This window comes from Buteo buteo, chromosome 19 (genome assembly GCF_964188355.1).
Source record: "Buteo buteo chromosome 19, bButBut1.hap1.1, whole genome shotgun sequence".
Classification (NCBI taxonomy): Eukaryota; Metazoa; Chordata; class Aves; order Accipitriformes; family Accipitridae; genus Buteo; species Buteo buteo.
This window is the reverse complement of record NC_134189.1, coordinates 22311509-22334497: the sequence shown is the minus strand read 5'-3', so window position 1 is coordinate 22334497 and position 22989 is coordinate 22311509. Positions and strand designations below refer to the sequence as shown.

At 37.4% G+C, this 22989-nt stretch overlaps 1 protein-coding gene across 2 annotated transcripts; it reads right to left on the bottom strand.

Moving 5' to 3' along the window:
- Positions 1-203: 203 nt before the first annotated feature.
- On the bottom strand, positions 204-22955 carry FERRY3 (FERRY endosomal RAB5 effector complex subunit 3). Of its 2 annotated transcripts, none has more exons than XM_075051645.1 (14): positions 22818-22955; positions 21194-21388; positions 20771-20916; positions 19199-19380; positions 17472-17571; positions 17261-17382; positions 14950-15056; positions 13997-14194; positions 10706-10834; positions 9535-9603; positions 7764-7966; positions 2698-2755; positions 1440-1507; positions 204-455 (listed from the first exon to the last, which is right to left on the bottom strand). In XM_075051645.1, exons 2-14 carry the CDS (start codon positions 21369-21371, stop codon positions 363-365), a joined length of 1653 nt encoding a protein of 550 aa, XP_074907746.1. In that variant the 5' UTR covers positions 21372-21388; positions 22818-22955; the 3' UTR covers positions 204-362. The 2 variants fall into 2 exon arrangements, with proteins under 2 accessions (XP_074907746.1, XP_074907747.1); XM_075051646.1 differs by having other exon boundaries at positions 10727-10834.
- Between the last annotated feature and the right edge of the window lie 34 nt (positions 22956-22989).

Genomic DNA, 22989 nt, shown 5'->3' with positions numbered 1-22989 from the left:
CTCAACAACCTGAAACCCACCCAGAAGATCCTATTCCTACCATAAGCTCTTACTCCTACTACTTCAGTATGAGAATCACATATATATTTCTGTAGATTACATCAGTAAGTTACATTGAATGTCTTTCAGATAAAGGTGAGGAATTCAACATTAATACTGGGCCGAAACAAAGCAAGAGGCAAAAATCAACTGCTAACACCCAATTACAGACAGCATTTGTCTTTTATTATGACGACATGATTCTTGAAATTGGAACAAATACCACTTCATGGTCATCATCCCTCAGAAAAGAGACATGCCAGTCCAGAATCTCTGTAATCTCATCCTTTGTCAACAGTATACATCTTACTGCTGCACAAAATTCAGTGCTTGGAGGTCAGAGTCAATGTAGAAGATACTCTGAAGATTTGTGGAAGCATATTGCTCAGTTGGTAAAACATTTCCTCGGAAATTGTCTGGGGAAAAAAAATAATAAAAACAATACACCATTAAGCTTTGACTTTTTGCTGTAGTTTGGAAGAATTAAGTCTCTCTCAGCTTTGTTTCTTGACATTTAAGAGAACTGCTGTTTTTCAGAAGACCATGAAGACAATTTTCAAACTATGTGTTGTAATTCTATTTAATTCAATCAAAAGGAAAAGACTGACCTAAAAATACTGTTTGTGTATTTATGTGACATAACTATTTCCAGTAGATTCCTTGTTCCAGTAATTGATTATTTCTGCCCAGCATAAGCAGGACAGTGCTGTTTGTTATCTACAGGACTCCTGCTCTCTGAATTCCAGGATTAGATTCAACTTCAGTACTCAGTTTATTCTTGGCTTCATCGTTGCTCAGCAGTTCACTACTTTGTCAAGAAATGCATGTTATTTCTTTCCTAATATAACTCTGATTTTTATATTGCTTCCAGTACCGCATTTTAGAACAAATAAAACTTAGTGCTGGCCACCTTTTGAAAACTTCCCATTTCTGAAGATCAGCTAGAAATCCAAATTAAATAATTTCTGAATCTTAATTACAATTAACTTAAAATACCTGGAGTCATTAATGACTTTGTGGAAGTTATGACTGAACTCAGTGCATTGCAATTTCTAAGTTGTTAGACAATGTGACTAACATTATGTAATGCAAGGTTAGCCCATGTCTTCAGACTAAACAATAGCAAAAAAGTATCTTTTTCAACAGTGATGTATTCACTGTTTGTAAAGCTGAACTTCCCAGTTTAAAATTTTAGCATCCTGAGAAGATACTACAAGATACCAAAAATATAAACCCCTTTTATTCCTGTTTTATAGGCAAGGAACCAAAACCACAGTGATTAATTTAAGCTCACACAAGAAGAGCAGGGCATAGCAAAGAAATAAAAAAATAGATCTGCTGACATTTAACTTCTTGTTCCAACAGTCTCCTAGGTTGGACATGAACTTGATTTAACCTACCTGTGGTACCAAGAATTGTACGGTCCGTGAAATTCCTCCATCCCATGAAGCCATTTCCATCATGAAACCTAAAAAACAGCATTCATACTATATGCACTACCTATGCAACCCTCCCTATCAATTACACTGTTATCAAGCAGCGAGGGAGGTTTCACTTACAATTAGGATTTTAACTGCCTTAACTAGGGATGCCATTAATTGCATTTAAATCGGACTTGGCCACTCTCCTGACTGAAGTCTGCTTTAACTGGAAAATCTAATGAAGAGTTACAGTGAAAATCAATATAACCTTGAAGAGCAGAATAACCAGTCCTACTGTACAGCACAGTGCTAGCCAGCAGAAGTGAGAGGTTTCCCCAAATATGCATGTTATGAGTTCTTTCAATAGCTTGCTTTCATTGAGAAGTAGCTCTTTCCTTTAGCTCTCATGTGACCACATCCACATTCAGGAGCACAAGCCTGCTGCCAAAAGTACACTGATAATCTGGCAGCAACAGAAACTACCTGGACCTATTTATATGGAAAAAGCTCAGCACTCATTTATTGCTCAAGTTACGATATGGTATTTTTATGCTAGCACTTTCTTACAAATGAACTACAAGGTCCACAGGAGCACACTTGTGACAAACAAAGATAATCAGAAAAAAATTGTTTCATGAAGTGGCTACACAGATGATATTCCTCAAGTAGGTGCTGGAAAGAACATCAACACTACTAACATTTTAAATACTCTAAATGACTGGTTCAAGTATTTAAGTGCAGCACACAAGAATGCAGTTAAGTAATAACACCACTTGGAAAGACAGTAAACCAAGTTGAGTCATGAGGACTTTCCAGCAAAGAGATGAATTAGTGTATAAACTACTCTTGGAAAAACGCGGTGAGTCCTCATTGTTTGAGGCAATCAAAATGCAAACGATGCTGGAGATTATACTGTAGAGAACCACCAGCTCTTGCCCTCCTTCAGAGATTGCTCAAAGCAGCAGTAAGGGCTTTTTCTTCTACTGTCTATGTTTAAGTTGTAAAGATACTTTCGAGAAACATTTTTAGTCTCTGTTCAAAGTGTCTGAGACTATTTACTGGTATGACGATTAATAATATTAAAGAGAAAATATAAGTGTATGCTTTAACAAGCAATAAATTATTGAAAAACACCTTTTTCTTTTTTTTTTTTTAAAAAAAACACACAGCCTGAGCTAAGGCTGGATGTCACCAGATAGAACACACAAAAAAACAGCTGAAGCATTCACTAACATACCTTTGACACACTTGAACACAAGCTCCGCCCTCTTCAAGCACCATGGAATGGTCATTTCCTAAAATTAATAAATGAAAAGCCTCAATGCCTGATGAATCTAACCAACAACAGTAGCAGGGAAGTTATTAAAGATAATACATTTTTGCCATAGAGCCCCATTTTCCCAGCAGGTGTTCAAGCAGCATTACAGGCCATGAAGAGGGATTCAGTTTTCCAGAGTATTCTAAGCAGGTGGTATATACCTTATAGATAACCATAAAAGCAATGCCACTGCTTATTGGTAGGAAAGCCCAGTGTCAGAACAATCTATACATTTTTAAGCTGAGATGTTGGATAAAATACTGTTGACAAATCTTATTAATGTCATTGGAAATAGGGCTATTTAATTCCACCGTGGAGCTTCAGAAAAAGGTATAATATCCAATGCGTAACTGTCATACTTGTGCTTCAGCTAGCCAAAGACAGGCTCCTGACCACATCTTAACAGCAGTAATTGACGATTCCTAGGTATTCTTATGATTCTGGTTAAGGTCTATTGGCATACCCGATGCCTTCAGTAAAAAGCTTCTCTCTAACACTGGAAGAAGCCCTTCTCCCCTAAAGATGCATTTATGCTAAGAGTGAAAACAAACAACATCCATCTTCATCTGATGGAGGAGTTTCAGCTATAAACAGACAACAAATCCTTACCTAAAGTTAAATACCAAGATGGGATATGAAAACTACAGTTGTTTAAGATATCTTAAGATGATACGGCTACAAACACTGGTCTAAATAGTTTAACTAACAGTTTAAATGCTTTAGTACATTAAACATTCTTTGGCTGTATGCTACAAAGTGAATTCTATCAAGATGAATATTCCTAGTCAGAGAAAGAATGACTGTCACTAAACACTTCTCAGGAAGAAAAAAAGTACCTATTTGTTCTGATATACTCTTCAGTATGAAAATGAATACTTTCTGAGTACAGGAACATAGATGTGGAAAGAAATGTATCATTCTATGTACCTTTTCAAATTTAAGCTTTACATAATTTTCTATTCAGTAAAGCCAGCCTTTATTTTGCAATGCCAAACACTGTACAATCTGTCATTATCAAAAAGGTTTCATTTCAGGATGAAAAGAATTTATTTGAGAAGCCAGGTTATCCAAGAATGCCAAATGATAACACTGAAACAGTATACTGAACGTGGCTGCATTAAACAGCTATGGAAAGCCAAAGTTCCTCCTTAGGTGGGAGTATCTCCTGCCATCCTCAAAATACATATGTTAAAAACAGCATAAGCTAGAAATATCTCTTCTGAAAACTCTCCTTCATTATGTAAATCACTGCATCAATAGATGCAGCTTTTAGGATATACAACACATTAATCACAATGCTGGATAACTTTTTTGTTTTAGTTTAGGTTTTTTTCATTTCTAAGCTATCTTCCAGAACTACTTGGATCTTTGTTACTATTTATCTGCCTATGTGTGCTTTCTGTCACATGTAACATAGGCATTTATTGTTAGTTTTGATCACTGTTTTGGTTTAAGTTAAAAAATAAGTGTCTAAAAAGAAAGGTCCTGTTACTCTGAAGGCAACTCAGGAGTACCTTGTGTAATCAATAAAGGGAACTAAGCCTTAAAAGGACTGATTGAAACAGCAGGATATGACACTATTCCTCAGACTATTTCAGAGGAAGAAAAATGTTAAATCTTGTGGGCACACAGGGAAATAACAAGTTGAATCCAGAATGCCACTCCATACAAGCCACAAGAACTGAAAATGATGTAGTAGTGGTTTAATTCTAATCCATCTTTAAAAACATAAATCCTCATGATTTTGCCATGTTATCAGGATTTTTCTCTGTATGCAAACTAAGTAACAGTTGTGGAAATGATAAAGGATTGCTTAAGTACCTATTCAAAATACAGTGCAGGGGACAGGGAAAAAAAAAGCAAACACCCCATCTCCTATAGTGAGTTTTGGTTAATAGCATTCAAGCAAGTAAAACACCTGGGCCTTTTGGTTTCATTCACTAGCAGAGACTATACCTCACTCCTTTTTAGGACGCAGTGATCTGTTGACAAATTAAGATTTCTTCTCCTTATTTAAAGAAAAAAGGGGGGGGTGGCGCGGCAGCTTCACAGATTAGAAAGATATGCTGCAAACCTTTTTATTCAAACAAATTTGTGACAGACTCACTACATGGGACTGCTGCTTTTATAAAGCTAAGGGTTTATGCCTTTACAGAACCATGTCATAACAAGGTAATGAAAAACTAAAGTCCATAAATGTCTTGTGGGACAAAGATTTCAAACCAACTTTCAATGGTTAGTTTTAGGAAGTTAAGAATTAGCAAGATGTTTACTCAAAGTATATCTATGCAAATCGTAAACACTGTATAATCAGCTATACATTTAAAGGCAGGAAACTCAGACGAGAAATATTTGAGGTTAATACACCCATCAATAATCTCTCTCTATACATAAATCATGTTCATAAATATTTGTTACACAGCTTATACTCCCTTCATTTCTACATTTTTTCAAAACATTTTTGTCTTAACTTATGGTAATAGAGACAGCTGCCTGAGGTCCCTGAAGAGTCACATTTTTCTCAGTGTTGCTGTATGGACAGCAGCAATGGCTCCTATGCTGAAAGTACCAAAGCAGCATGCCAGCTCTGGCATTTTTAGTGATGCCATGCTATTAGAGCCATTTCATTCCCCAGTTCATATATCAGTTTATATTAGATTCAGAACAGTGATCAGACAGTAACACCTCCATTGTCCTGAATTTGAACTTGTCTGCTTTTGCCTTTCTCAAGTATCAAACCCAGTTTCTTTCCTTTGTTTAACTTAATGATCAGAACAGAGAAATGTGATTTTGTTGTTCTTGTCATAAGAAAAACTAAGGAAAACAGAATTCCTAACTTTTTTTCACAGAAATTATAATGAAATGTAATGGCTTCATTGAGACCAATACACTTATTACTTCTGTGAGATTATAAACACCACTCTTCCCATCCATAAAAGAAGAAAACCTTTGGGAAAAGCAGAGAACACTCATGATGAATGCCTGTCACAGTGAAGCATGCAAACATCTCTGCAGCTGTGCTCCTGGTTAACCACTTTACAAAAATGTTTTTACGTAGGTGGTAAATGCAGATTCAGAACTGGGGCTGCTGAAGGCACCAAGTTCAGGTTAACTTTCAGAAATCTGTTATTACTCACTTTTCCCTCAACAAGTTACATATGTGTGTTTCAAGTGAGGTCAGCCAGATGCAAAGCACTGTAATAAGCAATGCTGTTAATGCAATTCACACAATGCAGTTTTGGCTAAACATACACTTAGCATACGGGTCACTTTCTGCTTTCTCTGCAAAGACTTAAAACTTAATACAAAACATAAATTGTTTTACCAGAACCTTTTAAGAATCCAGCACTAGACAAGAAGATAATTCTTCAGTTTCACACATCCAAGCAACAACACACTCTCAAAGCACATTGAACACTTGGTCTTGTGCTTTATTTGTATTTTCAAATACAGATATGCAAATGAAAGCTAAAACAAGGTTTAAAGAAAAAAAAAAGAGGAGGAAAAAAGTATCATTAGATGCAACTTGATTGAGAAAAAAGGTCAATGAATTTAAGAAACACAGTAACTGGGTCCCATGAGTAACCCAGGCTGCTGTCCTGCAAGTTGATTACTTGCATTTGTGCCCCAGAAAAAGGTTTTGATACCAGAGATGAAAGATTTCAGAAATAATATCATCTGTTCCTAACAGTCTACTTCTATACATGGAAGTATATCATCTAGAAGCTTCATTATTGGACATTTTTAACTTCTGCATTGCTTGCAATTTCCCAATAATAGACCCTGATTTTGCAAAAGGGGGCCATTTCTACACTGTGCTCCAATCAAATTCTGCCATAAAAAAAGTCACTGTTACAGGTAATCCACTAGTGAACCTTTATCTTGCTATGAGTCAGGCACTTTCAAAGAAAGAAAGGCAGTACTGAAATTTATAAGTGAAAAATCAAAGGGTTACTTAAAAAACCCACAACAGACTATAATTATCCATGCAAGGGTATCAGTAATGGCAGCATTATCTTATTTTTCCCATTTCTCTAGGTTTGTAGACTTTTTGCCTCCTATGGAGGTGAGGCACACAGCTGTACTGCCTGTCCACTGCTTCTCTTCCTGCCTCCCCACCCCCTTTTCTTCTCTGCTAGTATCTTGTAAGCCAGATGTGACAGAGAAAAGAGGTTGTCAACAGTATTAAATTACTATGCACTCTGAAAAGTTACAGTTGAGTAAGAGACAAGCTCTATATTAGTGTCCCACTGAGGAAGAGAACACAAAAGTTCAGCACAGTAAGTAAGCATACTTATAACTACAAAGAGTCTCAGCAATATGCTGCTTCTTGCCCAGCTGATATTTGGGGGACTTAGCAAGAAAACAGGGACAGAAATTAGGGGTGCAAGGGATTAGGCAGTGAAAAAGGAAACAGTTCAGAGCAAAGGTGAAATTTGCTTGCTGCTGTGTAGGGCTGAGGTGATAAAGAGTGATGTTTAGGGATACAGAACTATAAGCTAAGCTTTGCTAGTTCTGCTGCTCATAAAACTTAGTTTTAAGGTTTTCTAGCTAGCAACAATTACAACTGGGGATTTGGTATCACTATCGCATCAGCGAGACTGAAGATACAGTTTCTAAGCAAGAGCTGTTGCCAGAAGACTTCCAGGCATGTAGTCCCATCTTTCATTAATGCTCGTACAACTGTGCAATGAGCTGGATCAAGGAAGTGAAGTGTCCAAAAGGAGGGGTGGGAATAAAAACCAAAAGCGATTGAGCTGGCTGAAATGTTTTTAACTGGTTCAGTTGCTTAATTTGGGTCACCATATAGATAGGAGTGCCAGCACAATGATGTGGCAGGAGCTGGTGCAATGATGTAGCAGGAGCATGTGACTGGAATAAACTGTCCCATTTGGCTTAAACCTGCATGAAACATACCCTTTGCAAAAATCACTTTTGTTGCACCCTAGGAGAGAAAAACAAACCAAATCTTTACATTTACTTACTTCTGACATATCGTGCACCAACAGCAGAGGAATACTGATGGTAGTAATGTCGTGTGTGCAACAAACTTTGAGAATGTTTCTGAGTCCCATGATTGCAGGATCCCGAGCAGTCACATTACCAGATCTGACATTATCATCCACACAGAGGTGAAAAGCAACATGAATTTCAGAAAGATTTGAATGGCGTGTGATGTAGAATTCTCCTACAGAATAATATAAACCAAGAAGTCAAATATATTATGCTAGTGATCTGTACTGAAATACCACTGTCAGGCAATGTAAGGATAGGGTCAGTTAAGACAAAAGGCAAATACAAATACACAACAGAGATCAGAAAACATTCATGAGAGAAAAAAAAGTTAGAAACCAACTGACCTAAAATCTCATGGAATATCATTGTTTTACATTCATCCTACACTCACTTCCCTGCTTTGATGGGTTTCACTGGCATCACAGACACCTGGTGTAATAAGATGTAACAGTGCCAGTACAGGCGGATATGATCTATATATAGCACGAAACAGAAAAACAAACACAGAGGAGGTGTAATACTCAAAATATATAACGTAAGCACTGAATTGCAGACAGATGTGGGAGGCGGAAATACCAAAAAAGGATGGGTTAAAATAAAGGATGCAGAAAGTCTGTGGAAAAAGATAGTGGGTTACGTAACAACCAAGATACGTACTAGAAGACAAAGGTATCAATGATCATTAGAATCTAAAATAATTCATAGTAATGGGAAGATTAGTTACAGTTGTTTGCAAAAAGTTACCAAGGCATCTTGTTGGGGGTATTTTTACACTTGTTATTCATTTATCAAAGGTCGAGAAAGAGTAAGGCGCAGTGAAACGCAAGTCTCTCCATCTTACCTCTCCGCTGGAGATCAAGTGTTTATACTACAGTTAACAGAAAAGCAGGTATGCAATACCCCTACTGTCACAGTCAACAGATAAACATCTCTTCAAACCTATTCTCACTGGTCATTTAAGTTAAGATACTACCTTTGTACTGGGACAGCTGAAGAACAGGTATGTACTCCTTTCTGATGACTGCTAAGGAGGTAGTAATCCCCAGCAATGACCATCTAAGTAATACACAAGCCACTGCAGCAAGATTCACCTGGATTTATCTGTTAAGGACCCAATTTGATTTTATAATCCACTTATACTAACAAGATCTAAGACCATCATGAAAGCAATTTTAAGAAGCCCTCTTATTCAATCATGGGTTGTATGGATTTAACTCCTCCGCTCCCCAACTGTGTATTCATCTTCAAATTCCACAGAAGCTTTCCTTACTAGGAATCACAATATACACAGAAGATACTTCCTCTTTGAAAGGAATGGATTTGTACATTCTCAGAGTTAAAATATACATTCTAAGATGCTTTGCTGTATCTTAACAGTGACATATATATATATATATAATTATTTTCAAAAATAAAATTAGTTGCTAGTATTTAAGTTTCACCTTTTCCCCAAGATGCTCAGAGGTCTTTTTTTCCACCCTCAAATTCTGAAAAGAAATTTTAGGCATAGAGAAGTTAAGTGATTTGCCCCAAGTCACATGATGCAGTGGCAAAGCTGGGAATAGAAACCAGATGTCCTAACACCCAGTTCTCTGCCTTAGCCACAAGAACATCCTTCTCCTCTGATTGAGGTCAACTCAGGTTTAGTTTATAATTTATGTTCTGACTTTAGAACTAAAAATGTGCATCTATAAAACACAATTTGCTTTAAGAGGAGGGGGAAAATGCAACAGAACTCACCCGGCAAAATATTTGACTGGTTTCTTTCAATATTCTTTAATTTATCTTCATTTCCACTACTTTTGTTTTCTGTATATAAATACATAGCACAAATATTAAATATATCATCTATTAATTACGCTTTCTCATGAATATACTAAGATGATATCTTGGCTCGAATTTTTACCATAAAGTTACCATAAAGTCCCCAAAAAGCAGGAAGATGGATAGGAAGTGTTTTTGCTGTCTTCAGTAGGCGCTGAACTGAATTCTATCTCAAATCATTAGCTTGCTTTCTTAATCATCCTACAATACCTCTTCATCTGGAGAAAACACAATATTCTCAGACATAATACTAAACTTTCCAAATTGTGCCCACAACTACACAGTACCTTGCTATTGCTTTTTAAATAACGTAACTATTTAAAACAAAGTTGTTCCTAGTATTACAAGAAAAATTTTAAAGATATTTACATAAATCAGCAGTACAAAACCAGCTTTCAGTATTTTCTTCAAGACTACAGCAATATGCAGGTTCCCAAGAAAACTTGTTTCTCTATGTACTTTTACGAATCTATTCATGTTACTGACGTATTTAAATCACATAAGTAGTTGTCCGCAAGAAAAACAAAGTTTCATCATGTACAAGTACTGCCTTAACACCATGTGGTCAGAAAATTTCACAGCCATTTGTAAACATAACTGCAAAGTAAACCACTCACAAGGATTTGGTCAGCACTAAAAAGTATACACATTTAGTCAATTTATTATTCAGTTTTTAGCATTCACTTTTAAGGAAGGTAAAAAGTCATAGCTCCTCTTCTGCAAACTTTAAATAGAAGTTAAAAAGTAAAGTCAGATAAAGTCTGTGTTGCTACAGGCAGTTTAAACTGCAGAGGAAAAAGCACGATGGCCCTATACACTTCTCACACTGCTGAAGTGTGATCAGAACCTAAGGACCTAGGGTTTTTTTTAGTAAGGTCTGTCTGTTACAGCAGCAAAGACATCGTGAGAACATGCTGCCTGTGAAGAGAGAATTTCATGCAGACTTCTCAGAGTTCATCAATAAACTGAAACATTCCATTTTACAGATCAGGTAACTGAAGAAGAGCGAAATCAACTTGCCCGTAACCATAAATATTCAGCTGACCACTATTCTATTTCAAGGAAAGTAATTTTGGTTGTCACTGACCATGATGTCTTTTTGACTTACTGCTACGCTGTGCTCTGGCCTTAAGTACAACCTTCTGGACAATTTCAAGCTGTTCTTGAATTCCAGGAAAATGGAAATCTGTGCATTCTTGGCAAACAGTTGCAAAATCTAGGGAAAAAAATAAGATTAAAATCCATGTCATAAGGCTGTGCCTAGTAATATTACATAATTCTGCTCTACTCTTCAAGCAAGGCCAGTTACAAAGGCAACCCCCCACAAAACCAGACAAAACCTTGCAGTACTCCTCTTTAAATTCTAAAAAATTTATGGCAGAGACAAAACAGTTTTTGAAAGAAATTAATTGCCTGGGGAAAAAAAAAACCAAACAAAACCCTTGAGTGTTGTTGCTCTTCAAACAAAACCACCCAGACCAAAAAAACCCCAGAATAACAGCAATAGCATATGTGCATTAAATGTAACTGTGTTTTAAAAATTATGTCTTATTACTAACAGTCCTTCAGCCTGTGATACTTTATTAAAACATACATAATAGATACTTCCAACAGCAACAACAGTGTTCCAATTTGTTTTGAAAAATGAGAGCTAATGACATTCATAAACAGTGTATCTGGAAAGCTGGAATTACAGTTCTTTCCTTTTAGTTCTCAAAACACAGATTGGAAAGCTAAGGAAAAGTGTCATCAGCTGAAAAGAGCTGCAAGTTCCTTTTCCTGATAAGGAAGTATTATGTCAGGGTTGGAAATATTATACTGATAATTAGGATCATAAAATACTGCCTCTGTGACTGGTATTCTAAGCTCCTTATCCTAATGTCTAGCCATCTCTCCAAGTAAGTCAATGGGAGCCAAAACAAGCTATTAGCAAGGAGCTGGACTATACTAAGCAACTACTACTTACTTCCTGTTTTGAGGTACCTGCTCTAATCCTCCTTAAAGTTCTTAATGTACTCTGATTGCCTATCTGGAGAGCACCGTATACTCCTGTGAACAGGCTGCAACAGGAACAGGCAGGGTAGAGAGAAAAATCTTTATGTATTTTATCATTTTACATAAACTCTCCATCATAAAATCTATTTTCAAAAGGCTTTATTAAATTCTGGTGTCCAACACCAAGGGAGGAAGAAGCTCATATTCCAAAAGATTGTGTCTTCTGTGTGCATCAAGATAAAATAAGGTCACAAGACATTTTATTCGAAACAAACGAATGAAAAATCTCTTCTATTTAAATTAAAATTAACTTTTAGTTTATCGTTTGTCTGAGTGTGCTACACCTACTCAAAATCTGAGTCACAGTAGCCCTACGAAGTCCTAATATTAGAGACTTGAGGTAGACAATGCATAAATATAAAGTATATAAAGAAACTATTCATCTAGCTTAGAAAAAATAGTCTGAATGGAATTAGCATGTTGAAAGTTCACACATAAGTTCAAGGCTTTCTGTTCAAGGCTGTTTCCTACAAGTGCATCCAAATCTGATTTCAAAGGTATATTTTGTTAGTTGCTGTTTACACATTGTAAGAAACACAGAAAAAGTTGCAGTCATGGTTTTCAGTCTTGCAAATACCTCACATGTATCCTGAATTTTGGAGACAAATGGAGCCATTTTTGCATAACAGATTTACCAAAAGATGCAACATCAAAGTGTTTGCCAGACAACAAAACTAACAAAACACACTAAAAATTGTTTCTGCACTTTCGTAACGCAGAAATTTAGACTGCACAACCCACAATCTCTCTATTTAAACAATAGCATCAATGTATCATTTAAAGGTTTTCTATACAGCAATTTTATGAGTCTTCGAACCCCTAGTGTATTTATTCCTTAAAGAGCCTTTTAGGAAGGAGAATTGGTTCCAGCTAACGCTCTTGCAACAAACAGCTTTAACAGTTTAAGAGCAAAAGTCTCCTCTCAAAGGTGTTTATTACTGCCCTTCTGCCAGAAGCTACCACTGTGACAAAGAGCGGATTTAAAGAAGTGTGCCCAAACCCCAGTTGCCACCTATAGTGGTTTGGGGTCTCAGTACAACCAGACGTTCACGGATGGTTTAAAGTAATATATCCGACTAGGTCAGAGGAGCTAAGGCATGAGACACATTAATTTGCGCAAGATTTTTAAAAAGAATGGTGGTGCAGACAGCTGTGGAATGTGCCCATAGTTAAGTTCGCCAAAGTCCCTTTGGAACTCAAAGAAATCAAAATTTATTGAGGATTATGTTCTACAGATAGTGATACAGTCCCTTATTTTCCCCTCTGCTGTGGCTGCGAGATGTAAGTGGTGGCTAGAAGATGCAATTTTGTGTTTTAACAGTATTACTTAAATGTCCATCTTCTCTTATCACCTAAGATTTAGCATAAAAACAAATCTTCTCTATTTGTTATTAATTTAAATATTTAAGCAGTAAAAAAAAAGGTAACTGAACATGAGTACAACTATGAAATAATACTGTCAGAATTAAGTAACTTGGAAACCATAAACAGCACAAATGCAACTGCAATTTTTACTGGTACACTTCCCTATCCTTCTTGGTACAAGCCTGATTCCACACTGTTTTCAGAGAACATCAACCACCAAAGTTTTTTGTTTGTTTGTTTTTACAGCACGCTAGAACAACTACAATAGTGGCTCCAGACAAAAAAACATTTCAAGTGCAAATATTTTGGTCAATAGCCAAGAGTCAATAAAGTGGTTCAGAGAAAGCCTCAGTGACCAAAACTGGAACAGGAACAAACACACATCTCATTGGTTAACCTTGATAGAAAACACCTTCATCATAGCGTCCAGTTACTCAAAAGACAGGTACTTAAAATGGCTACTAATCAAGCTTTCCAGGAGTAGTCAAGTAATATTCCTATTGTTCATTTTTAATGGAATTCATAGTGCTGCAGATATCTAAAGCACATAGTATTTTTATACATTTACTTATCAATTTAAAATCCTAGCATATTTCATTTCCATCTTTGCAAATAGGTTTCAGTATGCTAATCTGACATCAGAAAGTTAGAAGACCCTGTAATAAGTCAGTATAAGGCAGGTAAATCAACACTGAAGCATTCGCTCTAACATGTTCCTTACTCAAACACAAAACCTAGGAAAGAGATGAGAGGGATAACAGCATATCAGAGCACAAGTCTGTCCCCCATCCTTATCCATATCTCTCTTGCATTTGTCACCCTTTTGCAATACCATGTCCAAACCATTAGGGTCTCCAGTAAATTTTAATTTTACAGAGAATAGTTTTTGTGAGAGAAGACAACAAGCTTAAGTGAGACTTGTTTTCACTGACATGATATACTCCATTAGAGGACTCACCTCTCTTGATGCCGCTATAGGAACTGATACGGTTATCTACCAATAAAACCAGGCCACAGAGAGAAGTTGAATAGAGAGACATTGCAGTTTGAAGCCTGTGAAGTTTTACTCCACTTCGATGATTGCGTTTATGTTTACAGAAATCCAGCATATCAGCTCTCAGTAATCTCAAGTTATGCATGGTCTTCAGCTGAGCTCCTGTACAGAATATATGTGATTTTAATACATACAGTAAAAGAGCAAACCCAGCATTGTTGTTAAAACACACGGTATCAAAGTGCTCCTCTAAGTTTTGTGAAAAAGATCTAAGGGAAATACAATCAGTAATCCTCAAAAGAAAGTTCTTAACCATATATTCAGTTTTACATACATATCAGCAATTTACAAAGTAAGAAGAAAAATACAACACTTTCACACTGTCACGAAGCAAGGCTTATCTATACCTGAAGTGAGCCTTGCTCCCTACTCTAAGGCTATGGATGAAATACTAATGCAGTCAAAATAGACAAGCGTAAGAAGTCTCCATTGCATAAACAAAACTAAAAATTTTAAGTATCTATTTTTCCTGTTAATTGAACATGGGAATTGAATTTAATACCCACATTTTCTTACCAAACATAAGAAAAGTTAAAATATAATTTTTAACCTCTATGTGTTTTGATGTTAGTGTCCTTTTCTACACTCATCACCTTGCTAGAGTGGATAAAAACTTGCTTCTACAATGTCTTACATTAAGTATACTTCAGGTAGCTAGATACTGTTTGATACAGTTTATACCATACTGTACTTCTCTTACATATGTAAAGAACAAATACAAAACAATTACAAACTGTATATATTGCATACATTGACAGTTAAATACTATAAATAATACATGACTTAGATACATTATTTATTAGCATCTGTTATTATGTTTGGGTTTGGTGTCAGTTTACTTTACTTACTTTACTTACCCAAGTGAATAGTAAAACTTTCTTCCAACAGCCTTTGTTCTTCATAAATTCTTCCATTTCCTTCTACAGATTCTCTCAGTTGGCTGGGCTGAACCTTAATTTCATCACTAAAATAATGAGAAATGTACTGAAAAGTTTATCCTAATTTTTGTTCAAGACCAACAATATTTTGTTAAAGCTATCCAAAGTTTTCTCAGCTAGTCTGTGGAAACAAAGAGACTAAACCTATTTGAATGAACTCCACTCATCTGAGGTTTTACTTTTCTGGCATACAATACTCCAGGTGCATGCCAGCAGGAAGAGCAGACTCCGCTGTTAGATTTACATTACGTAGCTCATTTGTAAAGCATTTTGAGACGGAATAAAAGGAAAAAAAAATTCTTCTCAGCCTATTTATAATAGCCAAAACCTTATTTATGAAGTTACTAGATAAAACATTTCTTTCTTCCCCCCACAAAATGGGAGGTTAGAAAAAGCCAAATAAAACGCTCCACAGTGTTCAAACTAGCAGGAAATATTTCAGATAGCAGTTTTAATTTTTTTCCTTATCTTCAACTGTCTAGTAGTAAGTGATATAAGTACTTTCTGTTTCATGAAAGACATGAACATCTCTCCAATTTGCTTCTGCATTAATGAAAAGTTTATTTGTTTTCAAAATGCCTAATCTTTGTTTTATAAACTTGCAAACAATTTCACTAATTGCAAACATCTAGTGATGAGGTAAACCTGAGATATACCATTAATAAATATATATACACACACATATAAGCGACTAGATGCATAAAGATATATGTGTGTGTGGATATACATATCGCTCTTTTATGTCTGTATATGTGTGTAACACACATTTCTCTCTCTCTAAGCTTCTAATTGCCCTACTATAGACTTCCTATGCATTATTTTCAAATGCATTAGGGGCCTATAGTTTTCAGAATTTAACACAGAGAGATGACACTTTCTGCTAGTGTATGTGAGCTCAATGATTAAAATACTATCACTTTACATCTGTTACAAGCATCCCAGATTATGAAGCCAAAACATCCTCACTCTCCGAGGTCCTTGCCTCTGGACCTCCAGCAGCCCTTTTCTTCCAGCTTTCAACTCTAAGCAACTTCACTTTGGTCTTATTTTACAGCAGTAGAAGGCCAGAACATGGGAAGAGGTTCAAGTGATAAGTATCAATAGCCTTTGTACTTTCACTCTATAAAGCCTCATGGAAATAATCAACAAAGCTAACATGAAAATTCTATGGAAAAAATATTTTAGGATTGGGCTTAGAGCTTGAGCTCTACTACTGTCACTACTGCAGTGATGTTTTAGCTGGTCACTATGTTAGAAAGAGGCCAGCTTGCTTGTGAGCTATGCAGTCCTAGGACTTTCTGGGACTAACCTGAGAACTGCAAGAGACTTCCAAAACATAAATTCACAGACAACAAAATTGTGAGGAAAGTAGTGAGAAATCTAAATACAGCATCATCTTCCAATATACTTCCCCTCCTCTCTCTCTTCCCTCATGCTCCATACACTCAGCTTCCTTATCCCAACAGGAAACACTTAAGAGAAAGTGATGAAGTATTTCACGCATTATAAACCATGCCTGTCTCCTCTTATCACTGGCATCCACTCTGTTCAAAGGTGTTGTGTTTCCCATAAATTGCTTACTGCAGCTGCCTAAATCTACTCACACAGGCTCTTCTACTAATGTGAGGCATGAGAAAGCATCAGGTTTTACTCCTCCAATTTTCCTATTAGTAGCAAAGGTGGTGGTTACTAATGATAAAGAATAAGGATCTCCAAGTTACAAATTCTGATTTCCCTGCTATTTCCTCAGTCAGAAAGCTTTTCATCCAACCCTCACCACAAGTGTTCACACTAAGAAATTCCACTTTTTTTAGCTGTCCAGTGATGTATACATAAAGCAAAAAAAAAAAAAAGAGGCTTATTAATTCAAAACATGTGATACTGTTAACATTTTTTAAGCTACAATTATTCTGCAGAACACCCTTAAGAGGTAACAGAAAGCTTTGTGAAATAGTGTTAAAAGACAGATGTCAATTAAGGCAAAACAGGAGGAAACCCCATTCAGCTCAAGTTGTAGTTTAGTGCATTACAACACTTACTGGTACAGAAAGGTTATAATGTTGCACAATGAAGAAACTCCTAAAATGCAAGTATTTAATTATGATGGTTTATTTGTCTTTCATTTGCTTTGATTACCCTATTTAAATGGCTAATCTGAAATAAAGATTATATAAAGCAAGTCCTTTGAACTATTACAGATGGAAGTAAGCATCACAGAAGAATTAAATACCTGATTGAGCTGTTGTTGGGATTCTTTAGGTCCTGATGAAGCTTTATCACCCATTCCTGATATTCCTGCTTCTGGATAGCAGTAGACTGTTTTAATTCATTGGTCCATTTGTTCTCCAAATCCTAATGACAGAGATAATTTGAGTGTTTTGGATTTTCTTTTTAAGACAATTATTTGCATAACATATTCTAGTTCACTGAACTTAGTTTACCTGCTGAGATTCAAAATGCTGAGCTGCTAATGAATTTACATCCTGGTCCGTTAGTGATTTCCCTAGCTCCTGCATCACCTTATCCATTTCAGCTCCTTGTCTGAAAGGGAAGCAAACGTAGATTTACACCAAGCAACACTTTCAAAAAACTGGCAGAAGAACACCCATTGTTGTTGATACAGTGACCAGTTGTACCAGTCAGCTGGTCAATGTTCATCACAGGCAGAGATACAACTGAACACATAGCTGAAAGATACGCCATGCAGTACTTTGTCCACCTGCTCATTTTGGAATTAGAATTCATACATTTAAAGTCTGCCCTCACAGGTACTCAAACGAAGGTACAATAGTATAACCAGATACTCTAATACAGCACTTCACTATGCTTATCATTAGAAGAGTTTTTGAAATGGACCTACTCGGTCCCTTGCCTTCCTCCCACCCCAACCACAGCTGATGCAGACAGGTAAACACCAGGAAGTAGGCTAAATACCCCTATTTTTAGTAGTCAGATGAGCTTCCAGCTCATTCAACAAGGGCACCTGGAGTTAAAGGGCTGCCCTGCTATCATCAGTTCATCCAATAACTCATCCCTCTTTAGTCAGCCCTTTCTTCAGCGAGGCATCAATTTACCCTAGCACAGATTTAGCAGTGAATATCTGCAAAACAAATCCGAGTTGAGGATCAGGGATTCCAAGTCAGCTCCTGTGTAAATAGAACAACACCTACGCTCATCTGGGACAGTCTCAGCTGCTACCAACATATGGAGTTTCTTGATTATGACAAATAGATATGATAAATTCCACCAGAGTAAATAAACAGCTATACCACACTAGAACTCTACAACATTACTGCTCTTAAGATTAAGTGCTCCTCCTTCTAGGTGAGTACTTGAGAAGAGTCAATAAGCAGCAAAAAGTTTTGCTAACACATTATTGGCAACATTTATCCCCAAATTAGAGATATACAAGATTCAGTCTAGAAGAAACTATATAAACAGGTATGCATTGTATAATGTGAGCTTAAACAAACACAACTCAAGGAATATTGCCACTTAGAATGCTAAAACAGACCTACTTAGAATACTCTGGCATCTCACAAGCTTCCCTAGTATTTAGAACCTATACTACACCCGTATTTGTGTGCATTCATTGTCCTTAACCTATTTAGTCTCGAAAGGGAACATAAAACTCCACATTGTACGTGTTCCCTCTTGTGGGCAAAGCAGCCACCTGCAGCTATTCAAGCCTAGTCAGAAACTTGAGATCCCACATAGACTTTCCTAAACTTCAAATTCAACAGTTTCTGATTTAAAGTTGGTTCAAAACTTTTGCTCGCCTTTTCACCCCATGGAACTTCCATTTTTTCATTTAAAGTACATCATAACAAAGGCAAAACATGGTACGTACATATACTCTACTTTCTAGATATCCTAAGCACTTTATGTTGCTATACCACTTACAACATGGATAGAACAGTGGAAGTCAAACCTTGTATTACTTTGATGGCCTTAGCTTTTATTATTTTCGGTGACTGAGGAGATTATAAGATAGCTGACCCTAACAATATAAGCTAAGTATTACGTGACTTTAAAGAGGGAAACATAAAACTAAAATAGGCCTTACATAGGCAAATACAAGTTGACACATGTTGTCTTGCAAGTTGTATACCCCCAGTGGCATGCACCCCTATTTAATAAGATAGGAAAAAAAAAAAAGAAGGAATACCTTTCGCGTAGTTTTTTCAGTTCCACATCTCTTTCACTTATTAATTCTGAGATACTAACAAAATAATTGTGTTCCAGGTTTAACAGCATTTCAGAAGCTGGAGAATGTATCAGATCATGATAAACATCTGCAAAATCTTCATCCCAGCTGGTTTCTTCAGGTTTTGCATATTCTAACGTTGTCTAAAAATTATAAGATATTTTAAAGCATATGGTACCTTTTAGGACCTATAAGGATCACTCATAACAGTGGGGCAAACCAACTGGGCATGCACACTGTTGCACAACCTTCAACATACATGAATTCCTCATGCAGTTCCTCATTTGAGCTTTTGGTATTCTGCTTTAACATCTTCTCCCTTCCCATATTCTTCCTCTTTCAAAGCAACTAACAGCAGAAACATTAAGGTTTTGACTACAGTGAGGAATTACCGATTTTCAGCAATCACCAACTTGGAAAGAACAATAATATCTACAACAATATTTGCTACTGATGAATTTTAGATAGGGCCCAAAACACCAGCTGTGCAAACAAAAACTTTCTGCTAGAAAGGATGACTAATCTCTGATGTCACTAGAATTTATTCAACAACGCTGATTTAAGAAAAGCCATTTTTACTGAAAAAAGAATGGCCCAAAGATGCCAGTTTTGCAAGCTCCTTCATACTGAAACACTCCTTAAATTTGCAATCATTCCTAACAGATTCAGCTGATGAACTGAGACTGTACCATTGAAGTGTAGGTTAGAAGTGTCAAGAAGTGATCTAATCCTAACCCTTGCACTCAGGCTAACCCATTCACAGAAACTGGTAGCATAGAAGACTGTAAACTCCTTCAGTGTTTTATCACATTCCCATACTCACCCAATACAGATTTTTCCTTCTTAGGAGGTAAAGCTAAATTCATTTTGTTGACATTCATTAAGGCAGATGATTTGTTTCCAATTCTCTTTATAACAGACATGCTTTGGGATTTTTCACAACATTCTTCTACATTCCACGATAAGCAAATTCAATTCCTATAAACTTTTCCTCAAATGCTGCAGTTTCTGTCATTCTTTTTTTGCCTTCGCTAGGACTCCTCCAGTTCTTTTGCATTCCTCTGTTTTGAGGATCACGTGAAAAACTGGACACATTACTCCAGCTAAAGCCTCATCATCACTAAATAATGTAAAATAGTCACATGAGCTGAAAAGTCTCTCCCAACTATATGCTTTCTCTTTGGAGTCTTCATTGCTATTATTGAGATTTAGGATAGGATTACCACTTTACTATCTCTTGCTTTGATTCTAACTCACTGTAACCCTTATATCTATTATTTTTTTTAATATCACTAGCTATCTACCTCTCAATTTTGTATCTTCTGACTACTAAATTCAGGAAGAACCTGACTGAGAACTTGTAGGATGAAGACTTAACAACCACTTTCAGATAAAAAGAAAAAATTGTAAAAATTGATCAGTAAAAGTGAATTTCAGTGTAATTTTGCATCTTCACAGATGTGATTGTCTGTACATGCACACACACTCTCACAAAGCAAGTCCTGAATATTAACTTTCCAGCCTTAATCTTACCTCTTTATAAGCTTTAGCCCAAGTATCTGCCAGCTGGTTTATGTCTACTTTTCCTGATTTCACTGCTTCCAGAGCCATTTCAGCTTCTCTATCATAATCTTTTATAGTTTCCTCTTCTATGAACTTATTAAGAGATTGCTTCAGGTCTATTATAACAAGAAGAGAATGGTCCATCAACAGAAAATGTCAGTGGAAGTATCAGTAATCATCTAGGAAACATACAAATAAAGTTTTTCTGAAGACCTTTTACTTGGGCACCTCACTTGCTAGTACTGACAGTAATTTTCTTTAATGTTTTGCTGTTTTAAAACCAAATTTTTTAAGACTGTTGTAGTAAATACCCTTCTTTTGGTTTCTTAAAGCAGGTTGTAAGACACTTGTGAACATGGATATATGACATTAATTTAAGAAATCAATCCTTACCATTTTCTATAAAGCACGGCAGATTGTGCAGAAGCATTAGACGTCCATGCAAATGACTAATATTCTCTTGCACAGGGAATTTGAGAGGCACTGTAAGCACTAAATGTTGATTTCCAGCATTGAATTTGTAAACATAGTCTCGCTCCCTAGTGCGGGTCTTTCCTTTATTAGGCTTCATCTTCTTGAGTTGATTTCCTGCATTAGAAATGAAAATAACATGAGTTATATTCTTGTAAAATCCTAAGTAAAAAACCCTAACTAAAACCATGGCTTGTTAATAATTAACAGCTTCTGGCAAGAAAACTTAACCCCCCAAATTTTTCCATAGATACTCATCTCAATTTTTATTTCCAAACACACAGGTTGGAACTGAAGCATAAACAACAGTTTCCAAACCACTGAATGCTTCTAAACTGTAATGGAGTGTATCGTTATATGAATTTGGTTAATTACTCTTACAAATTACAGTATAAGCCTTCTGACTTAAAGGCAGAACCAGGACAGAAGGAATCCTCATAAATAGCAAACTTTAACTGAGACACTGGAACTGCTGCTATGCATGCCTCAAAATCTAAGATCTTTCACGGTGCATTAGGATTTTACTTCCTCCGTTCTGCAGGTGGTGGACTTGGGGGAGGAGGGGGGCGGAAGTCCGCAATCATTTTTATAAAAAACTTAATTTGTCATTTTGTAAACGGCTTTAGGATAGATTGTCATTACTTTTAAATAAGACCATCAAAAATAAGCCCAAGGGAAAGCAAGAGAACTGTCTACAGGATGAAAATACAGGATGGGAGCGTATACCTGTCAGTAATTTTTCCCTCCGTGAGGGCTCCCCCAGTCATTTACACTCCTCTTTTTTGAGCACTACCTGCAAAGCTGGACACATTACTCCAGCTGAAATCTCCCCAGTGCTAAAAACTGCAGTCCAAGGAGAAAAAAAAAACCAGAAAACGAAAGGAAAAGAAGTATATTTTCCTCAGCAAGATTCATGGGACCAGTTTATAGTTTTGGGGGGTGGTTTGTTTGTTTGTTTTTGTGAACAAACCTACATCTTGGAAACAGATGAAACAAATCGGTTACAAATCGCTTCACGATAACAACAACAACAACAAAAATCTCAGGGCAACCAAAGCTGAACCGAGGCCGTCTCCTGGCCCGTCACGGAGCGGGATTTAAACGGCACCAGGCAGAAACGCGAAAGCGACGAGCGCCTTTCTGCTGCTCCCCGACAAACCGAGGTGGAGCGGGGAGGAAAAGGGCGGGACGAGGGGACGGCAGCCGGGCGGCCCAAACCCCCCTCCCGAAACCGGCGCTTGTTCCCTCAGCTCCACCACAGGCTCCGGGGCGCCGGACCGGCGGCCCACGCCAAGAGAGACGACGGTAGCTCCCGTTACTGAAAAAGCAGAAGCAAAGCTGGCGGTGGGCGGGTAAAGGCCTGCAGGATCCCATCCACCTTCACACCCCCCCGAAAGGCTCCAAACCCCGGGGCAAACGCAGCCCCTCAGCTCGGACGGGGCAGCGCCCGCGGGGACCGGAGCCGCTTCCCCCGCCGCGAAGGGCAGGAGCGGAGCGAGCGGCGTCCTCGTCCTCGTCCTCCTCCTCCCTCTCCCTCTTCGCTCACCTGGGTCCCGGGCGGGCAGGTGAGGGGGCGCGGCGGCTGAGGGAGGCAGCGATGCCGGGCGGTTCCCGCCTCCCCGTTAGAACCTTCGCGTCCGGAGCCGCAGATTCGACACCCGCCCGCTTTTGTGGCGAATGTGCCGGGTCGGGGCGGTGGGCGGGCGGGAGGAGGAGGA

Bases quoted from the DNA above. Each gene is read 5' to 3' on its own strand.
- FERRY3 (XM_075051645.1), bottom strand. From the start codon at position 21,371: ATGAAGCCTAATAAAGGAAAGACCCGCACTAGGGAGCGAGACTATGTT. The intron at 17,383-17,471 runs GTAAACTAAGTT...CTCTGTCATTAG, and splicing joins AGCATTTTGAATCTCAGCAG to GATTTGGAGAACAAATGGAC. The intron at 10,835-13,996 runs GTGAGTCCTCTA...TTTTTTCCCTAG, and splicing joins CTATAGCGGCATCAAGAGAG to ATTTTGCAACTGTTTGCCAA.